The sequence below is a fragment of the Rattus norvegicus genome, chromosome 11 (assembly GCF_036323735.1).
Source record: "Rattus norvegicus strain BN/NHsdMcwi chromosome 11, GRCr8, whole genome shotgun sequence".
Lineage (NCBI taxonomy): Eukaryota > Metazoa > Chordata > Mammalia > Rodentia > Muridae > Rattus > Rattus norvegicus.
This window is the reverse complement of record NC_086029.1, coordinates 64,555,006-64,574,633: the sequence shown is the minus strand read 5'-3', so window position 1 is coordinate 64,574,633 and position 19,628 is coordinate 64,555,006. Positions and strand designations below refer to the sequence as shown.

Sequence of the window (19,628 nt, the reverse complement as noted above, 5' to 3'; positions counted from 1 at the left end):
GGAAATTGTCCATTTCCTGAAGATTTTCAAGTTTTGTTGAATATAGGTTTTTGTAGTAAGATCTGATGATTTTTTGAATTTCCTCTGAATCTGTTGTTATGTCTCCCTTTTCATTTCTGATTTTGTTAATTTGGACGCACTCTCTGTGTCCTCTCGTTAGTCTGGCTAAGGGTTTATCTATCTTGTTGATTTTCTCAAAGAACCAACTTTTGGTTCTGTTGATTCTTTCTATGGTCCTTTTTGTTTCTACTTGGTTGATTTCAGCTCTGAGTTTGATTATTTCCTGCCTTCTACTCCTCCTGGGTGTATTTGCTTCTTTTTGTTCTAGAGCTTTTAGGTGTGCTGTCAAGCTGCTGACATATGCTCTTTCCTGTTTCTTTCTGCAGGCACTCAGCGCTATGAGTTTTCCTCTTAGCACAGCTTTCATTGTGTCCCATAAGTTTGGGTATGTTGTACCTTCATTTTCATTAAATTCTAAAAAGTTTTTAATTTCTTTCTTTATTTCTTCCTTGACCAGGTTATCATTGAGTAGAGCATTGTTCAATTTCCAAGTATATGTGGACATTCTTCCTTGATTGTTATTGAAGACCAGTTTTAGGCCGTGGTGGTCCGATAGCACGCATGGGATTATTTCTATCTTTCTGTACCTGTTGAGGCCCGTTTTTTGACCAATTATATGGTCAATTTTGGAGAAAGTACCATGAGGAGCTGAGAAGAAGGTATATCCTTTTGCTTTAGGATAGAATGTTCTATAAATATCCGTTAAGTCCATTTGGCTCATGACTTCTCTTAGTCTGTCGACATCTCTGTTTAATTTCTGTTTCCATGATCTGTCCATTGATGAGAGTGGGGTGTTGAAATCTCCCACTATTATTGTGTGAGGTCCAATGTGTGTTTTGAGCTTTAGTAAGGTTTCTTTTACATATGTAGGTGCCCTTGTATTTGGGGCATAGATATTTAGGATTGAGAGTTCATCTTGGTGGATTTTTCCTTTGATGAATATGAAGTGTCCTTCCTTATCTTTTTTGATGACTTTTAGTTGAAAATTGATTTTATTTGATATTAGAATGGCTACTCCAGCTTGCTTCTTCTGACCATTTGCTTGGAAAGTTGTTTTCCAGCCTTTCACTCTGAGGTAGTGTCTGTCTTTGTCTCTGAGGTGTGTTTCCTGTAGGCAGCAGAATGCAGGGTCCTCGTTGCGTATCCAGTTTGTTAATCTATTTCTTTTTATTGGGGAGTTGAGGCCATTGATGTTGAGAGATATTAAGGAATAGTGGTTATTGCTTCCCGTTATATTCATATTTGGATGTGAGGTTATGTTTGTGTGCTTTCATTCTCTTTGTTTTGTTGCCAAGACGATTAGTTTCTTGCTTCTTCTAGGGTATAGCTTGCCTCCTTATGTTGGGCTTTACCATTTATTATCCTTTGTAGTGCTGGATTTGTAGAAAGATATTGTGTAAATTTGGTTTTGTCATGGAATATCTTGGTTTCTCCATCTATGTTAATTGAGAGTTTTGCAGGATACAGTAACCTGGGCTGGCATTTGTGTTCTCTTAGGGTCTGTATGACATCAGTCCAGGATCTTCTGGCCTTCATAGTTTCTGGCGAGAAGTCTGGTGTGATTCTGATAGGTCTGCCTTTATATGTTACTTGACCTTTTTCCCTTACTGCTTTTAATATTCTTTCTTTATTTTGTGCATTTGGTGTTTTGACTATTATCTGACGGGAGGTGTTTCTTTTCTGGTCCAATCTATTTGGAGTTCTGTAGGCATCTTGTATGTCTATGGGTATCTCTTTTTTTAGGTTAGGGGAGTTTTCTTCTATGATTTTGTTGAAGATATTTACTGGTCCTTTGAGCTGGGAGTCTTCACTCTCTTCTATACCTATTATCCTTAGGTTTGATCTTCTCATTGAGTCCTGGATTTCCTGTATGTTTTGGACCAGTAGCTTTTTCCGCTTTACATTATCTTTGACAGTTGAGTCAATGATTTCTATGGAATCTTCTGCTCCTGAGATTCTCTCTTCCATCTCTTGAATTCTGTTGGTGAGGCTTGTATCTACAGCTCCTTGTCTCTTCTTTTGGTTTTCTATATCCAGGGTTGTTTCCATGTGTTCTTTCTTGATTGCTTCTATTTCCATTTTTAATTCCTTCAACTGTTTGCTTGTGTTTTCCTGGAATTCTTTCAGGGATTTTTGCGATTCCTCTCTGTAGGCTTCTACTTGTTTATTAATGTTTTCCTGTGTTTCCCTAAGTGTGTTCATGTCTTTCTTGAAGTCCTCCAGCATCATGATCAAATATGATTTTGAAACTAGATCTTGCTTTTCTGGTGTGTTTGGATATTCCATGTTTGTTTTGGTGGGAGAATTGGGCTCCGATGATGGCATGTAGTCTTGGTTTCTGTGGCTTGGGTTCCTGCGCTTGCCTCTCGCCATCAGATTATCTCTAGTGTTACTTTGTTCCGCTATTTCTGACAGTGGCTAGACTGTCCTATAAGCCTGTGTGTCAGGAGTGCTGTAGACCTGTTTTCCTCTCTTTCAGTCAGTTATGGGGACAGAGTGTTCTGCTTTCGGGCGTGTAGTTTTTCCTCTCTACAGGTCTTCAGCTGTTCCTGTGGGCCTGTGTCTTGAGTTCACCAGGCAGCTTTCTTGCAGCAGACAAGTTGGTCTTACCTGTGGTCCCGAGGCTCAAGTTTGCTCGCGGGGTGCTGCCCAAGGGCTCTGCAGCGGCAGCAACCAGGAAGATCTGTGCCGCCCCTTCCGGGAGCTTCAGTGCACCAGGGTTCCAGATGGCCCTTGGTGTTTTCCTCTGGCGTCCGAGATGTATGTACAGAGAGCAGTCTCTTCTGGTTTCCCAGGCTTGTCTGCCTCTCTGAAGGTTCAGCTCTCCCTCCCACGGGATTTGGGTGCAGAGAACTGTTTATCCGGTCTGTTTCCCTCAGGTTCCGGCGGTGTCTCAGGCAGGGGTCCTGCCGCTCCTGGGCCCTCCCCCACGGGAGCCCAGAGGCCTTATACAGTTTCCTCTTGGGCCAGGGATGTGGGCAGGGGTGGGCAGTGTTGGTGGTCTCTTCCGCTCTGCAGCCTCAGGAGTGCCCACCTGATCAGGCGGTGAGGTCTCTTTCCCACAGGGTCTGGGAGCAGAGAGCTGCTGCGGGCCCGGGATCCGAGGGCGTGGGACCTCCGGCAAACACAGGACGTGCCCGTTCCTAGATGAACTCTGCCTCTGTGTGTCCCGATCTCACCAGGCAGCTCTCTTGCAGCAGACAAGTTGGTCTTACCTGTGGTCCCGATGCTCAAGTTTGCTCGCGGGGTGCTGCCCAAGGGCTCTCTCTTATTTTTAATTTTTAAAATTAAAAAATAATTATATTATTTACCTCCATTTACTTTTCTTCCTCCAGCTCTTCCTGTGCCTCTCCTCTAGCTCCCTCTCAAATATTTGGCCTCTTCTTTCTTTGTTATTTTTACACACACACACACACACACACACACACAGGCACACACACCTTTAAATACAACCTTTTGACCTTGAGTCCCTTAAGTGTTGCTTGTATATAAAATACTTTAGGAATAGCCACTTACTATTGCATAGCCAATAATCGAGCTTCTCCTTGGGAAAAGACTCTTTCTAGTCTCAGCATCCCTTAGTTCCCTGTAACTCTTTGTCTAGGGGTGAAAGCCTGCGAGATTTCCCCTCCCACTTTACCACATCTATGACTGTTGTCCTTGTTTGGGTCTCATTTGGGTAGCCATATTGAAGTGTTAGGCTGATGCTCCCGTCATTTCTAGAAAACATTTCACAACAGATTTCCTGGTCCTCTAGCTCTTACAGTTTCTGTGTTTCCTGTTCTGCAATGCTACCTCTGCCTTAGGTGCAGAAGTTCTGTGGTAGACGTATCCACAGGGCTGGTACTCTGATCAGTTGTTCTCTACACTTTGGTTGTGATTTTCTGTAATGGTCTCTGTCTGTTGTAAAGAAAAGCTTCTTTACTGAGGGTTGAGAACTACAGTGATCGTGGTATAAGGCTAAGTACTTAGAATGCAGTTAGAATTTGCTCTGTTTTAGTCAAGTGCGGGTAGTAAGTTCTCCTAAAATCAATGACTTCACTAGCCCCAGATAGTTTGCTAGGTTCCCAGTATCAGGCATGATTTCTTTCCTGTTAGGTGAACCTTAAGTCCAATTGGAGGGCTGTAGGTTACTGCCAGAGTATGACTGCCACTCTTACATTTTTAGGGACATCTTGCCATGTTGGTCATTGTTGTGGCTCACAGTCTCCAGAGCTGCATAGAACAATTGGTTTCTTTCCTCTTTTGGCAGTAAACAAACATTCTTAGTCTTATATTCCCTCCTTACTTTCTCGCCTTCTGTTTTGGTTTCCCTCCGCTTCCCTAATTAAAGCCTCCAGTTTTCCCATTTCCCTCTTAATAAGGCTATTTTTATTGATCAATTAAAAGTCTATATATAAGATAATGTTACATCCAAATAAATAAATCCCTATCATTTGTTTATACCTTATATTTTAGATCATTTTTAGCATTCAAATTATTTAAGATACTTTCTACTCTTTTGAGCTATTTATGTAGTTGTTATCTTATTTTCATAAATGTAACCATTAAAATTTATGACCTCAAGGTACTTAAATTTTAAAAGTTAAAAAATATACTACCTAAGTATAAAATGTGCCTTCAAAGCCCAAGTCTTTGGCCCCTTCTACGTCATAACAAGTTTAACAAAGTTTAAATATGGTGTGATTCTTACCTGGAGCACGTACATTGTGGTACTTGTTCAGTTGGTGTCTGTATTGGAGATGATGAGGACACTTGATTATTAAATAAGGAAAACAAAGCAGAGATGAACTCAGTTATTCTGAGGCATTGATCTGTGTTGTTTGTGTCTGTGAAGGTGGAACTTCCCTTTGAACAGATATAGAGAAGGACAAAGGTATCTTAAATTTGCCTCTGCCACTAATTTATTTTGTCACTGAAATTAGGACATATGAAGAAGGATTTTCCTCCTTCTATGTGTAAGTTTGTCAATTATTGAAATATTAGCTCATTTGGCAAAGATTGCATAATACATATTCTTTGGAATTAAAACTATGTGACATTTTCATGGGAGGAAGGAGTCTAAGCACCAGGTGTTTGTGGATGGTCAACCATGAAGTACTAATGAGACAGAAACCCTTTCATATTTTGAGAAACCTGGCAGGCTTATCATATTGCCCACTACAGCCATCTGCCTGGGACAGCTGTGACTGACTCCGGCTTCTAATGACTCGGGCTGTCCTTCCCCCAAGGCAGAATTGCTGTGTAGGTTAGTAATATAGATTTAAGATCTTATGTTCAATGCAGCAGGTGGGCTCATGACACAGAGATACCCTTTCAGTGCACTTGATGGTCAGCATCCCAGCAACAAAGCCAATGCCCCAAACGTGTGTGACTGCAAACCTGGGAAGGTGTGGGGGACGGCTAGCCGTCTTTACTCGTGACTTTAAAACAGTGGATGCTTCCCACATTATTCTTTGTCTTCTCACACTGCCTTGCTTAAGGGACCCAGTGTCCTATTTTAGTAATTACTGACCTGTTTACTGTCCATCCCATCTTTAGAATGCATACTCCTCTATAGCAGGAGCTCATAACCGCCTTTTAAAAACCTGTGCCTGGTGTGTGGAAGCTACTAAATAATAAATAATGCTGAACGAACACGTGCTGAGTGTATGATACATACATATATATATTTTATTTTATAATTATATATATGTATATATAATTTTGTAGGCAAGGTGTAATCTTCATAGAGAAAAGATCTTTTCAATAGCAGTTGTTGCTCCTGTGTACTATGTATGAAATACAGAGAGGGGTGTGTGTGTGTGTGTGTGTGTGTGTGTGTGTGTGTGTGTGCGTGTGTGTTCCTTTCACTAAGTAAAATGAAGCCTAGACCCTAAAGGGCTCACTAGGTAGCACAATTCCAGGATTTGGAAACCTGCCAATGTTTTCCCGGGCTTTGGTAAGATGAAGCAAAAAGAAAGGCCAATGGGAAGGACATGTCAGGGGTCATGTTCTCAAGAAGTGAGGACAGAGGAGATGCTCATTCGATTAGATTGAAGGTGATGAAAGGAAGGGGCAGAGAAAGGAGTCTGGTTGTGGTACGCGGCAGACATCCTGGGGAGGAGCCCTGGAACAAGCTCCACCTGGCTCAGCCGCAGGAGGCAGGCTGCCCTGGAAGGCCTTGCTCCAGGGTGAGAGCCTGAGACGCCGACAGCAGCCAGCCATCTGCTTCTCACATTCCCTGCAGCTTGGTAAGCCCTTCCCTGAGAGAGGCCCTGTGACCCATCTTCTTTAATACCACAATATATGGAAGGCTGCACCTGCTAACTAGAAGAATATGTATGGAATTACGATCCTCCGATCCTCCGTGGGCTTAACTTGTAAAGGACTGCCTAAGCAAATCACAGCACCACAGGTAGTTCCAAATCCTGAGGAAGCAAGGCTCTCCCAGTGGTTAATGCTGACAGGTGATTTGTTTGGGAGGAAGTGTGCTGCTCGGACCCCACCCTCCGCTCTGAGATTTAAGTGTCTTTAAGGCCATTCTTACTGTCGGAGTTTCCCATACAGCTTCCTTATCCCCAATTACAAACTTGCCAAGCATACTTTTCAGGTAACAGCCACAATTAGTGATGGATGTCTGATTTTCCAAAATTTCATCTGTAGATTAATTATCTGAATTTTGGGATACCTTTTCTTAAAGGGAGAACCTTATGAGTGGTATTGGCCTTAAGGCTGGACCACAAACTTCCACATTCTCCAATTTCAGACTCCTCGAGACTGAGATTTAGCTAAACTCTCCTAATAGAGACTTCAGTGCTCTGTTAAAGTTCCGGAGCTGGGCAGGACCTGTTGACGGTGTTGGTGTGGAAGGTAAAGGACCTGCAGCATCTCGTCCAAAGATGAGAGTGTGCAGGCGTAAGGAGAACAGGTTCTTGTGGAAGGTGTCAGGGAGGTTTTCTGGTCATTCTGTTTCCTTGTCACATTTGTCATTGGGGAAAGCTGCCAGTGCACCCACAGTGGCTTTGCTGGCACTCCCTTCATTGTGAAGCCAGTGTCCTGCCTGCATAATGCAGATGCATGCGCTCTCCCACCCAGTGACAGGGATATAGGCGGGAGCTGCGCTCTGCTCAGTTCTATTTTTAACTGCCCATCACTTCATTTCAAAACATTTTTTCAAACATGCCATAGATACTATTCTTCCTTGAGTTGCTAAATTTGAGGTTTTAGAAACTCAATCCCGAGTTAAGCAGCATAAAACCAAGTCTCTCAAAAGCCTTAAACACAATTGGTTTTTAATTACTTAGCAAAAAAAAAAAAAAAGAAAAAGAAAAAAAAAGAAAGAAAGAAAGAAAGATCCTCATTATACCAAGAATAAGCAACTTTTTTGCTTAAAAAGTGAAAGCTGAACGGAGGTGAAACTGAGGCCTTAGAATCCTAACTTCACTTTAGACTGTCATCCAGGCAGGTCTGCTGTGTCGTCATCAAAACAAGAATAGGGGCGGTTTGCCTGCTAACCGCCATAAGTGATTTGAATTTCTTTATTTTACTTCACCTTATACCTTCCTTCTCAACAAAATGTCCTTTCTGAGCAGTATCATAGCCTACCTTTGATCTGATTCCAGCCTTAACGAGCCATTTCTTCCCTTTCCCAAGCCACTGGTTTGCGTGGTAAGGCTGTCTGTGTTGTAAGCGAAGTCTGTGGTTGGTATTGCGCCAAAGCAAGGATTAAAATGCCTCACATTTGACTGCAGTGGGACATTAGGACTTAGTAAATGTTTTTCTTTCTCTGGCAGCTAACCTGTACCACCCCATCGGTTTACATCCACGGGAGAATAGGGAATGTAGGCTAGAGAAGAAAGATGAGCTTCCCTCTCTCAGAGAAGGCTCAAACGGCAGTTCTTGCTGGGTGTGAAAGACTGTTCCCTTGATCTTTAGTTAGCCTTTGAATCCACACTTGAATAGACACCCTTATTTCCATCTTGGCCCTTGCAGATGTAGCAAGGAGATGGAACAAGGACTTTCCAAGGTCCCTGCTCAGCTCCAAGCCCAGGCCTTAAAGGTAGATGCAATGCAGAAAATGGCCTTTGATGAAAGTCCTGACTGTGTATGTTCTAGCCACAGGACCCTACCAAGTTAATTAACCTCTCCTTGATGCTGCTTTCTTATCTCTAATGTGGAGACACAATTCCTCCCAGGCTTCTTTTGAGATTAATATAACCTAACTTGTGAACAGTCTGTACCTGGCATGGTACTAGCTAGCATAGACCATGTGCTTGCTGTATTTCTCTTTTTGTAGAAATGTTCACCTTTCCTAAAGACTGGAATCAGTTGCTGCATTTGTGTTCCCAGCAGTAAAACTAAAATGGCGTAGATACACACAGCTCCTAAGATTGCTGTCATCTTGATAAGAAGTCTATTCAGTAAGCTTGCATTTCAGAGTAAACTGGGAAACCTGGTTACACCATAGCTTTACTTTCATAATCTCATCTCTCCAGCAGAATTGACACACGATAATTTAATGAAAAGCAAGGTGTTTTCAGGTATCGTTTTCAAACTGTCCATATATAAATGAGCAGGCTGTGTTTCCTGGATCAACACTAGGAGTAAATATTTATTATATGATTGAGTGTATTAAATGGGCACCCATAAAATAAATGTGGTTTTAGTCTTCTGCCCACTGCCTGCAGCCCCTCTTCATGACTGATGCTGAGAAAATACTGGTGTATTGAATATCTGACTGATTCATTTTCCCCTGAGACACCAGTGTGTCACTGTGACATGTGGGGTCTATGTGTTTCATTTTCCTCCTTTCAGCCGTAAAGCCATGTTCTCTAGAACCTGTCTGAACCGTAAAGCGGACTTCAGTGGTCTTCCACACTTATCTCCAGTCCCACCCCTGCCCTCTTCCAAAATATTGTCCACCAGCCCCTGTGTTTGAATACCAGTGCATGACTTGTACAAGATTATTCTGGTTTCAATAACTTGGAGACTTTTTTCCTGCCTGCAAGTTTATGTACATAGATTGTGCAGCACTAAGGTTTTGAGGAGGCTTCAGTCTGCAGTTTAGTAGCTGCAGTTCATGCACCTAACCTTGTGCTTCCTTCTCAAACTGTTATGATTCAAGGTAAACCAACTCTTTCCTTGGTTTTCCAATTTGTACAACTCTGTCTCTCCCTCTCCCTCCCTTTCCCTCTCCCTCTCCCTCTGTCTCTGTCTCTGTCTTGGGGTGTGTTTGTGTGTGTGTGTGTGTGTGTGTGTGTGTGTGTGTGTGTGTGTGTTCTTTATATATTTCTCTTTGCTTCTTCTCTGTCTTCCACCGTGTGTGTGTGTGTGTGTGTGTGTGTGTGTGTGTGTGTGTGTGTGGTGTGTATGTGTGTGTGTTTGGGTGTGTGTATGTGTATGTGTGTGCTTACGTGTATGTGTGTGTATGCTTGGGTGTGTATATGTATGTGTATGTGTGTGTGTGTGTCTGTGTGTGCGTTTATGTGTGTGTGTGTATGTGTATGTGTGTATGGGTGTGTATGTGTTTGGGTGTGTGTGTATGTGTATGTGTGTATGGGTGTTATATGTATATGCGTGTGTGTGTGTGTGTGTGTGTGTGTATGTGTGTGTGTGTGTACGAGTTGCATGTGTTTGCCCATGTCTGCAGAGGATAACCTAGGCTGTCATTCTTCACATGCTGTATGTATTGGTTTTTACAATAAGATCTGCTGTTGTTGACTCACAGGCAAGCTAGGTCGGCTGTGGAGTGACTTCATCTCTCCCTCCTCCTTGGTGCTGAGACCAAAGCATGTGCCACCATGCTTTGTCCTTTGTTATCTGGTACCTGGGGAGTTAAACATAGGTCCTGAGCTTGCAAGGCAAGCACTTTATAGACTAAACCATCACCCCTGCCCTTTATGGGACCCTTTTGACTTAGTCTTTTACTTAAAGTCATTATCTCTACCTGATAAAAGTCAGCTCATCCCTCCTCAGTGACACTTCTCATTGAGCTCCACCCTATTCAACCCTACAACACATAGATCTTTATGAAGCAGAAGTAGAGTACTTGTGCAGGGAGGTTTCTGTTCGCTTCACTGTTCCCAGGACTAGCACAGTATGTGGCAATAGTAGGCATCAAGTAAATATTTATCTGCTCAGTGAATGAAGTCAGCAGACCTTATTCATACTTCTGCCTCTTCCCTAGCCCAAAGGACAAAAGTCACATTTTGTGACCTAGATTTTCAGACAGTGTTCTCCTGTCTAAGTCCCTGCTCACCTTCTCATTGTGATTTTTCCAAGCTGTGTTCATTCCTATTTCAGTATTCTGGCTCATGCTATTTTTGTCATTGTAAACACCTGACTTTGTCTCTCCTCTGCTGCTCAGACATTCCATACACTTTCATAAGGATACATTTGAATTTCACTGTTGCCAAACACAGGCCCTCCTCTCTTTTAAACACTAAAGCCTGCCCCACCTAAATTTCATCTTTTTTAAACGCCAACATATTTTACCCCTGCTCCAACACAGGCACACACAGGTGTGGGCTCGGAGAGAAAGAGAGAGAGAGACAGACAGAGACAGAGCGAGACAGAGACACACAGAGAGAGACAGAGACACACAGAGAGAAACAGAGACACACAGAGAGAGAAAGAGACAGAGAAAGAGACAGAGACAGAGAGAGAGATTAATGTAGTCTCCTCATTTGAAAGCTGAGGAAGGAATTGCTATACCTTGCATTAAAAGGGATGGCAGGGTGGTGGTGGGGGCGATAAGAACAACGTTAGCTGTATACATGATCAGTTGCCAAAAATTGCAAATTGAAGCCTAACTTTATTGTTGCCACAATCTATGTACATGTATTCATGTTTTATTATTTAAAAAAACAAATGTTTCCTGTAAATTAAAACACAAATAAGTACAGGGGGGTGTGAAAATATCTCTGAATACAGCACCCAGATATAAACACCCCACCCTCTATTTCCCACTGCCCTTAGTTTATGTAAGAGTCTGCTATTTCAGGATCTGGGTGAAGGATACCTAGAATTGTTTGTGCTTTTTATGTAAGTTGGGGTGAGTATGGCTGGCATAGAAACAGAACAGTGGACTGGTTTAGCATCCATGAAATTGTCTAAATATGTGGCAGTATTAACGTGTGAAAGGATGTCAGTCAGTGACAAACGTTGACTTCTCAGGTTAAATGGTGGTGATATAATGAACTACTGATGTGGAGAAAAAGATCAATTCTTCTCATTTCATAGGCCTGTGTATACTCCACATGGATCAGGTGGAAGGAAAAGAACAAAAGTGTAAACCCCGTAGATATAGTGATACATGATAATACATAATATGAAAATATCAAAGCATAAAATAAAATACTAAGAAATTTAAATGCCAAAAATCCCAACTGTATATTAAGGAGCAGTGGGGAGGGGTCAGCAAAAAGTTAAAACTCAAGCAATAGGAGGTGGGATTTGAGATCTGCCACTTTATCATGTACAATGTACATTTATGACTCTCAAGATGGCCTGGTTTCCTATGTGGAGTCTCAGGACTATTTAATTTCTCTTTTTGTATTTTGGACAAAGACCCATAGAGACCAGGCTGGTCTGGAACTTGCTCTGTAGCTCAGGCTGGTCTTAGACCCATAATCCCATTTTGTTAGCCAGCCTGAGTGTTGGAATTGCAGACATGTGTACCACACCTGACTAGGACTATTTAATCTTGGCAGATAAATCCACTTGAAGTTTATCTTGGTATTGAACCCTTTAGATAAATTAAAATTTATCCATAAGGTGGTTGTGCATTTATGTGTATAATATTTATATTATATGTAATGTACATTTATATTTGGAGAACACACACACACACACACACACATACACACACACACTAGTTTTTCTCTAGATGTTTAACCATCCTGTCTTTTTAATATTACCTGGGAGAAAGAGACTACTTGCTGGCACAAAGCTCTGTAGAAGCTATTAACGCTGCATGTTTGATCTTTGAACTGACTTTGATCTTGCCCCTCACTATTTGAGCCCGTGGTTACTTTGTGGGATGGGTTGGACTATTATCCTCAATTCTATCTCTCACAGTGAGAATCACTTCTCACTTCATCCATCAGTCCTTTTACCTGAGACCAAATTTCACTCCCATTAACTGACCTCAGATTCTCCCTAAGACTCTGTAAACCCCTTGCAGGCAGGAATTAAAGTCTTTTATCTTTCCAAACCATGTATATATAGTACCTGGAATCTTGCCTTGAATGTTCTCAGAATTTAACAGTGAAGTGTTGGTTGGGCTAATTAATTATGAGGAAAAACACTAGATAGTCTATGGCTCCCAGGCTTTTAACTGTTGTTCCACTGGAGTAAAAGAGAATGCAGGTCCTGAGAGCCAGCATCTTAGTTGATGTCAATTCAGAAGGGAACACAGCATTTTGATCATATCAAAACAGGAACTTTGTCTTTTACTAATAACCACATGTAAAATTCCATTTGTTAGATGAAAAGAAATGTTTTTTCCAAGTGTTCTAACTAAGGCACAGTACAGAACTTTTACATGATGTATCTTTGATAGTGTGTGCAGTTGCCAGATGTTAGGAGATGGTGAATGAGGAACAAGGTTATGAAGTAAAAGTGCAGATGTTCAAGTAGAAGCTGAGTGGTTGGCCGTACTCGCCCAAGCCCATGCCTATGGTGCTCTGGTTGCCTTTTCTTAGCCACTGGGCTGTTTCCGCAATGGAAAAATACAGCCTGAATGAGTGAAAATGCTTGTACTTCTGAAATAAATTACCTCAGGACACTGAGAGTTAGCAAATTAGTCCAAAGAGAACTAAATAAGCCAGTAATGGTAAACACAACTTTTTTTAAAGGGCCAATGTTAAAGTACTTGAGTGTCCTAAAACAGTGTTTGGTCTTCATCCTGCAAAGGCAGAGTCTGGGTCATAGTCATACAAGGCTTGAGGAAGAAAGAGAAAAAGAAAGAAGGAAAGGAAGGGAAGAGAGGGGAAGGGGAAAGGGGAGGAAAATAGGGAAGGGAAGGGAAATTGCTGAATATATTATTTACCCTTGGAAATCCTATGTCCAGGCTGAAGAGAGTGCAACAGGAGAGATGTTCTTGTTAACAGGCTGGGTCATTCTAGATCTGTCTTTTTGAAAACCTGGCAAGAGAAGAGGCAGAAATGAGGAGACGAGGCTGGGCAGCATCAGCTCTGGATTTAATCTAGCATATGTGGCTTCCGTTAAACCAAATGATGGCTCCACAATCCAAGCGTCTTTGTATCAGTGACCACAGCATGCTACTGAGACCTCTTTTTTGGTCTGGCTTTATAGAATTGTGACATGGGCCCATAACCTTGGCAAAAGCAGCCTGTGTGTCGCACAAAGCTTCACATTGTAACGCTTATATTACACACGGCAAGCAGACGCATGTCAGCCAAGCCTGCTACTCTAACCTGTTTGGTGCTAGTGAACCGGTCAGAGTTTGGGCCTGGGAGAGCCAGTCCAAGTAGCCAGATATGTGAGCAAACGAGCGAGTGAGCGAGTGAGCGAGCAAGTGAGTGATCATATGTTGCACTTCCAAGAGTATGTGCATTATGAGTGCCGGTACAAATCAAATGACAGAATCTTTTCCAGCCTTGCAGTGGGAAAACCGCTCTCCTTGACCTGCATGCTCCTGTAGACTTCACAGGTGTCTGCCTAGTGAACATTGCCACCCCCTCCCCTAGCCAGCACTGATGCTCAATGCTTCTATGCTGCCCTGCATTTAGTTTATACACCATACAGCATTCTCCTAAGTGCTCAAAACAAAGGTTCCAATATGTAAATGGACACTGTGGTATCTGACATTCAGTCTTGGCTATTTTCACTTAGATGTCCGCATTTTGCTTTGATGAATACTTATATATTTTTTAAGGGTACTTTGAGCCCTTCTAAATGGAATGCTGCTGAATCAATGCCGAATGTGCATAATAAAGTATTCGTCCCCAGATAATAGAGATAGAAGTATAAAAGCAATATCCACTCCGCTTACGGTTCTGCGTCTGTCTGGACGCTAATAGGTGGGAGACACATAGCTCTGTCAGAAGGGCTGGTCTCATGAGTGAGCTCAATAACTAGAGACCCTGGGCTGCCACAAAAATGCAAAACACTTAAGGCAATCCGCTTAGAGTTAGACATTTAAGGAAAGTCTTTCAGCGCATAAAATTCACATTGAGCGTATAATTTTACTGTGATGTTTATATAGTTTTTAAGGTTTTATGTTTCCATTGTGTTTATTGTTGAATTTCATATTACAGAGCATTTCAATCATAACAAAGGTAGATAATGCCCCTTATGTACCATTGCCTGCTGTAAGTTATTAATACTTCCTCAGTCATGTTTTAACTAAGCTTACTTTTTTTGTCCAAAAATATTTTAAGGTAGATTTCAGACATTATTTAACTCATCTGTAAACACTTGGCATATATTTCTAGCTTATGAGGGTTTTTTAATATTAATGAAATACTAAGATTTACCTCTAGAATTAGTAATATCCTAATTAATATCCAGCAATTCCTGATGCCTTGACTAACTCAACCCTATCACTTAATGAGGATGGCAGCATGACTCAATCATTAAAGCACTTTCCATGCACACATGAAGAACTGAGTTGAGATTCCCAACACCCAACATAAAGCTAGGTGCGGTGTTTTAACCCCAGGAGTGAGGAATAGAGAGGCACTAATCCCTGGAACTTGCCCACCAGCCACCCTAGTCCAGTTGGTGTCTCCAGGCAGTAAGAGACAGTCTCAAAGGTAGTATTGTGAATTGTGAATGATGCTAAAAGTCATACAGTGTACATCCACATATACATGAATTCTTGCATGCACACGAGCACATGAACTCATATACAGCATGTAATAATACATACATATAACAACCTCAAATAGCATTTCACAAGGGGATGCTGGCCTCACAGGGTAAGGTTCTTGCTATTCAAAGATTAGGAACTAAGGTGAATCTTCAACATGCAAGTAAATATTAGGCATGGTGGTAAACATCTAGAACCATAGCGTCGGAGGGTGGAAACATAGTTGCTAGAAGCAAATGGCGAGCTCCAGGTTCATCAAATATGTATCTCAAAAATCAGAAAATAAGTAGAAAACAATAGAATAAGACCCTCACGCCAACCCCTGGCCTCTTCATACACACACACACACACACACACACACACACACACACACACACACGAATACGCACCCATGCACACACACATACACACATTGCATATGCACATGTATGATACTTGAGTACAATAAACATTTTTAAAATTAAAATTTAAAAATATGTTACACATTTTTAATTACAGTTCACATTGGGCTCATGTATTTAGCTATTTACGCTTCTTGTATTTCTTATATATAAATATTTATATTTTTCTTTGGAATCACTTATAATTGATCAGGGGAATTCAAAGAGAAAAATGCTTCTAAAATTAATGCTTTGAGCTTTATTTTTAAATAATTAGTTTATATATTTTCTACATTTTTAGATTCATGATATTTAATGCTAAAATATGAGAAAAGCAGAGATAGGGAAGATTTTCTTCCTGTGATTAAATAACCATGAATTAATTTTGGTACCCAGAGGTGCTTATTCTTTGGAGAGCAAGCATGCCTGTGTTACGTCAAATTTTAAAGGGCTCTATTCTTTGACCTAGCCAAAATAAATACATAGCTTGTCAATGAACACTTTATGTCTGCAGATGTATCTTTGTTCTTTCACAGTTTGGATTTATGTTTCTGTATCATAAATTCAAACATAATTATTTGTATTTCTTTGCTAATACCAGCTTGAATTAATAAATGGTGTGTCTATTTCATACAATCATTGCATTCAATCTGATATTTTCAAATCACTGTCCTTTGTAAACCATATATATTTATATACATTATATATATATTATGTATAATTTCTAATGCTTATTTTGTTATTTTACCAAATTGTCTTGCAACCTAGGTAGGAGGACAGACAGGAATTTCTACTGCACTGTAATTTTAACACTACTATCCTCAATTTAAATTGTGCAGTACTGCTTAAATGCCTCAAGATTTTTTCAAGTTCTTTTTATAAACTCCAAATCTTGTGAAATCTTTCCTTTCTTAGGACACAAACGAGTCTGCCAAACAAGAAGATATTTTGGAATCTACGACAGATGCTGCGGAATGGAGTCTAGAAGTGGAACGTGTACTACCCCAGCTGAAAGTCACGATCAGGACTGACAACAAGGTATCAAAGAGAGAGCATGTTTGCTCAAAGAAACTACCTTAGAAAGTGCTTCAAGGTTGTGAAGGCCCAAGATTTTAATAATGGGGGAAGGGTGGGAGGGTTCAGTGTCCAGCAAACTGGTCTGTGATTTTCCTGCCTCCGCAACTCCAATGTGGAAATTACAGGTATAAGCTACCTTACCTGATCTGTGCTCTATTGTAATAAAATTTAACAAGTTATTGAATGAATACTGTAATACAGTCTGAAGAGAAAAAATCTGCAAAAGGGTTTGGAACATACATATGCTGTTACACTTGGGTTGAGGGTTTTTTTCTCAATAACTTTCATGTAATTTATTGAGAATCATATTCTCTTGAGTTGAACTGGAATGATGACACCAGATGATTGGAGTTAAAAGATGTTTTAGAACTTGCTGCTTTGCACTACACATGACTAGAGGCCAGGGGCTTCCCCAGCGCTCAGGTGGCTGAGGTCAGAGGATCAGGGATTCCAGGTAAATATTAAGAAGTCAAGAAACATATAGTAAGACGAGGAAGGATTGGTCATTGAGGAAATGAGGTGCTTCCAATCAAGGTACTGCTGTTTCATTTTCTGGTTTTGGCCTGTGGCATTGTAAAAAATTACTTTGGGGTAACCATGAAGCCAGTGATTCTGTTTTCACTAACATTACTAATAATCCCTTCATAAAGGGCTAAAGAGACATTGAGGTAATGGAGCTGAAGGAAATTTTCATCCTTACGGAGTTAAACATAAACTCACAAAGTTCTACAGAAGATCATTACTGAAAACCATGGCTCTGTCTCTATCTTCAAAGCAGGATCTCTACAAATATTGCTATTTTTCAAGATTCTTTTTTAAATTCATTCATTCATTCATTCATTCATTCATTTTTTACACTCCAGATTTTATTCCCCTCCTGGTCCACTCTCTAACTGTTCCACATCCCATATCTCCTCCCTGCCCCCATGTCTCTATGAGGATGCTCCCCACCCCTACCAAACCTCTAACCTCCCTGGGGCCTCCAGTCTCCTGAGGCTTATGTGAATTTCTCTGCCTGAACCCAGACCCGGAGTCCTCTGTTGTATATGTGTTGGGGGCCCCATATCAGTTGGCGTGTGCTGCCTGGCTGGTGGTCCAGTCTCTGAGAGATCTCAGGGGTCCAGGTTAAATGACACTGCTGGTCCTCCTACAGGGTTACCCTCCTCCTCAGCTTCCTCCAGCTTTTCCCTAATTCAACCAGAGGGGTCAGCATATTCGTCCTTTAGATGTGTCCCACAACTCTTAAGAGGTAGCCTAGACTCCTGTGGCATCCGAGAACAGGATGAGTCTAAATGAGAGACAAGTCTATCAAAATCAGTGGAAGAATCCTGCAGCTGGTCCAAGTTGCCTACTGAGTTGTATGTGATCAATCATATTAGAGGTGAATGCCTTGTTTGCATATCATGTGTAAATTAGCTATTAATAAGAATTTCTTAACTGATTAGATCTCTGCTAGAAATCAAAATTTTCAAAAAGGAGTAGTGTGCTTCTTCTTCTTTTTTTTTTAATAGAAAATGCCATTTCCAGTTCTTTAATTTTTGTCAGAACAAATTCTCTTTATAAAATAAAAATCACTATTGTTGTGATTCTAGATATAATAACATGTTAAAATGATTGTGTAGTTGCGAACAGTTTAATCCTAGAAGAAAGCAAATTTAAGTTGTTTACTTTTATGCTAAGTAAACTCCAAGAAGGAGACATCTCCCTGAGAACTTAATGGGTTTTGAGTGTGTCTTAGCTATGTCCACATACTAGAGTGAGCCAAGAAGGAAAGTGTAATCATGGGTACTGCTAACACTGACTGCTTCGCAGAACAAACCGCAGGTTAGATTCTACAGTGGACCAACTCAGAATCTCGGGTTGTGAAGAATCAGGACAATCAGAATTGTCCTTCTGACTAGGGAAATAATTAACTAATTTAAAATTGGATGCTGACTCCCACCACATGCTGCCAGCTTAGTCTCATGAGAATGGACTGTGCCAAATTATTTATACAATCAAGTACGTGAGTAACGTCCCCAAGAGCAGATGTTTGATTTCTCAGTGTTTCTTAGGACATGTGGATATTATTTTGAATTTTGATTTTTTTTACATAAAATTTCCCAACTTTATTTTTTATTAGTTATTTTATTTACATTTCAAATGTTATCCCCCTTCCCAACTTCCCCTCTGCAAAACCCCCATGCTATCCCCCCTGCTTCTATAAGGGTTCTCCCCAACCCATCTCACCACCTTAGCATCCCCTGACTCTGGGGCATCAAACCTCACAGGATCAAGGACCTCCCCCCATTGATACCAGATAAGGCCATCCTCTGCTACATATGGGGCTGGAGCCATGGGTCCCCCATGTGTACTCTTTGCTTGGTGTTTTAGTCCCTGAGAGCTCTAAGGGGTCTGGTTGGTTGGTTTTGTTGTTCTTCCTATGGGCTTGCAAATCCCTTCAGCTCTTTCATTCCTTCCCCTACCTCCTTCATTGGGAGTCCCGTGCTCAGTCTGATGGTTGGCTGTGAGTATCCACATCCGTATTGGTCAGGCTCTATTAGAGCCTCTCAGGGGGACAGCCATACCAGGCTTCTGTCAGCAAGTGCTTCTTGGCATCAGCAACAGGGTCTGGGATGGACCCCTAGGTGGGGCAGTCTCTGGATGGCCTTTCCTTCAGTCTCTGCTCCACTCTTTGTCCCTGCATTTCCTTTAGACAGGAGCAATTCTGGATTAATGTTTTTAAGATGGCTGGGTGGCCCCATCCCTCAACCAGCGGCCATGCCTAGCCACTGGATGTGATCTCTACTCCCCTTTCTTGGGTATTTTGGCTAATGCCAACCCCGTTGGGTCCTGGCATCTGGGACTCTCTGATGGCTACACCCAGTTCTCCATCCCCCACTGCTACACACCTCCGTTCAATTTCCTCACCCTCTGTACTTCTCCCCTGTCTCCTCCCATACCTGATCCTGTCTCCCCCTTTTCCCCCTCTTACATTTAAGCATCCTGACGGAAACCATACTTTATTGCTTTGTCAGAATTCTCCTCTGAGTCATTTGGTACTTATGGCCAGTGTTTCACGCATCTTTTTCCCCTGAGCCTTTCAGATGGACCAGAGGGGAAGCGCAGCATTAGGATCGATGTTCATTTAGCTTAAGGAAACTAAACTTATACTGTGACTCAAAAACATCAAGAACAGAAAACGGATTCTCGTTTCTCAGAAATTAAAAAGAGAAAACAGTACGCAGGCTGCATGGGAGTTTTCTTCTCAGACCCCGTGTCCCTGAGCACTGCTGCAGGTCCAGGGCACCTCC

At 41.5% G+C, this 19,628-nt stretch overlaps 1 protein-coding gene across 1 annotated transcript in view; it reads left to right on the top strand.

The window, feature by feature from the left end:
- Ift57 (intraflagellar transport 57) overlaps positions 1-19,628 on the top strand; it is a 65,197-nt gene that overhangs the window by 18,912 nt on the left and 26,657 nt on the right. Inside the window, exon 6 of the mRNA NM_001107093.1 lies at positions 16,174-16,296. Coding sequence (NP_001100563.1) covers positions 16,174-16,296 — 123 coding nt within the window. The remainder of the gene's footprint in view (positions 1-16,173; positions 16,297-19,628) is intronic.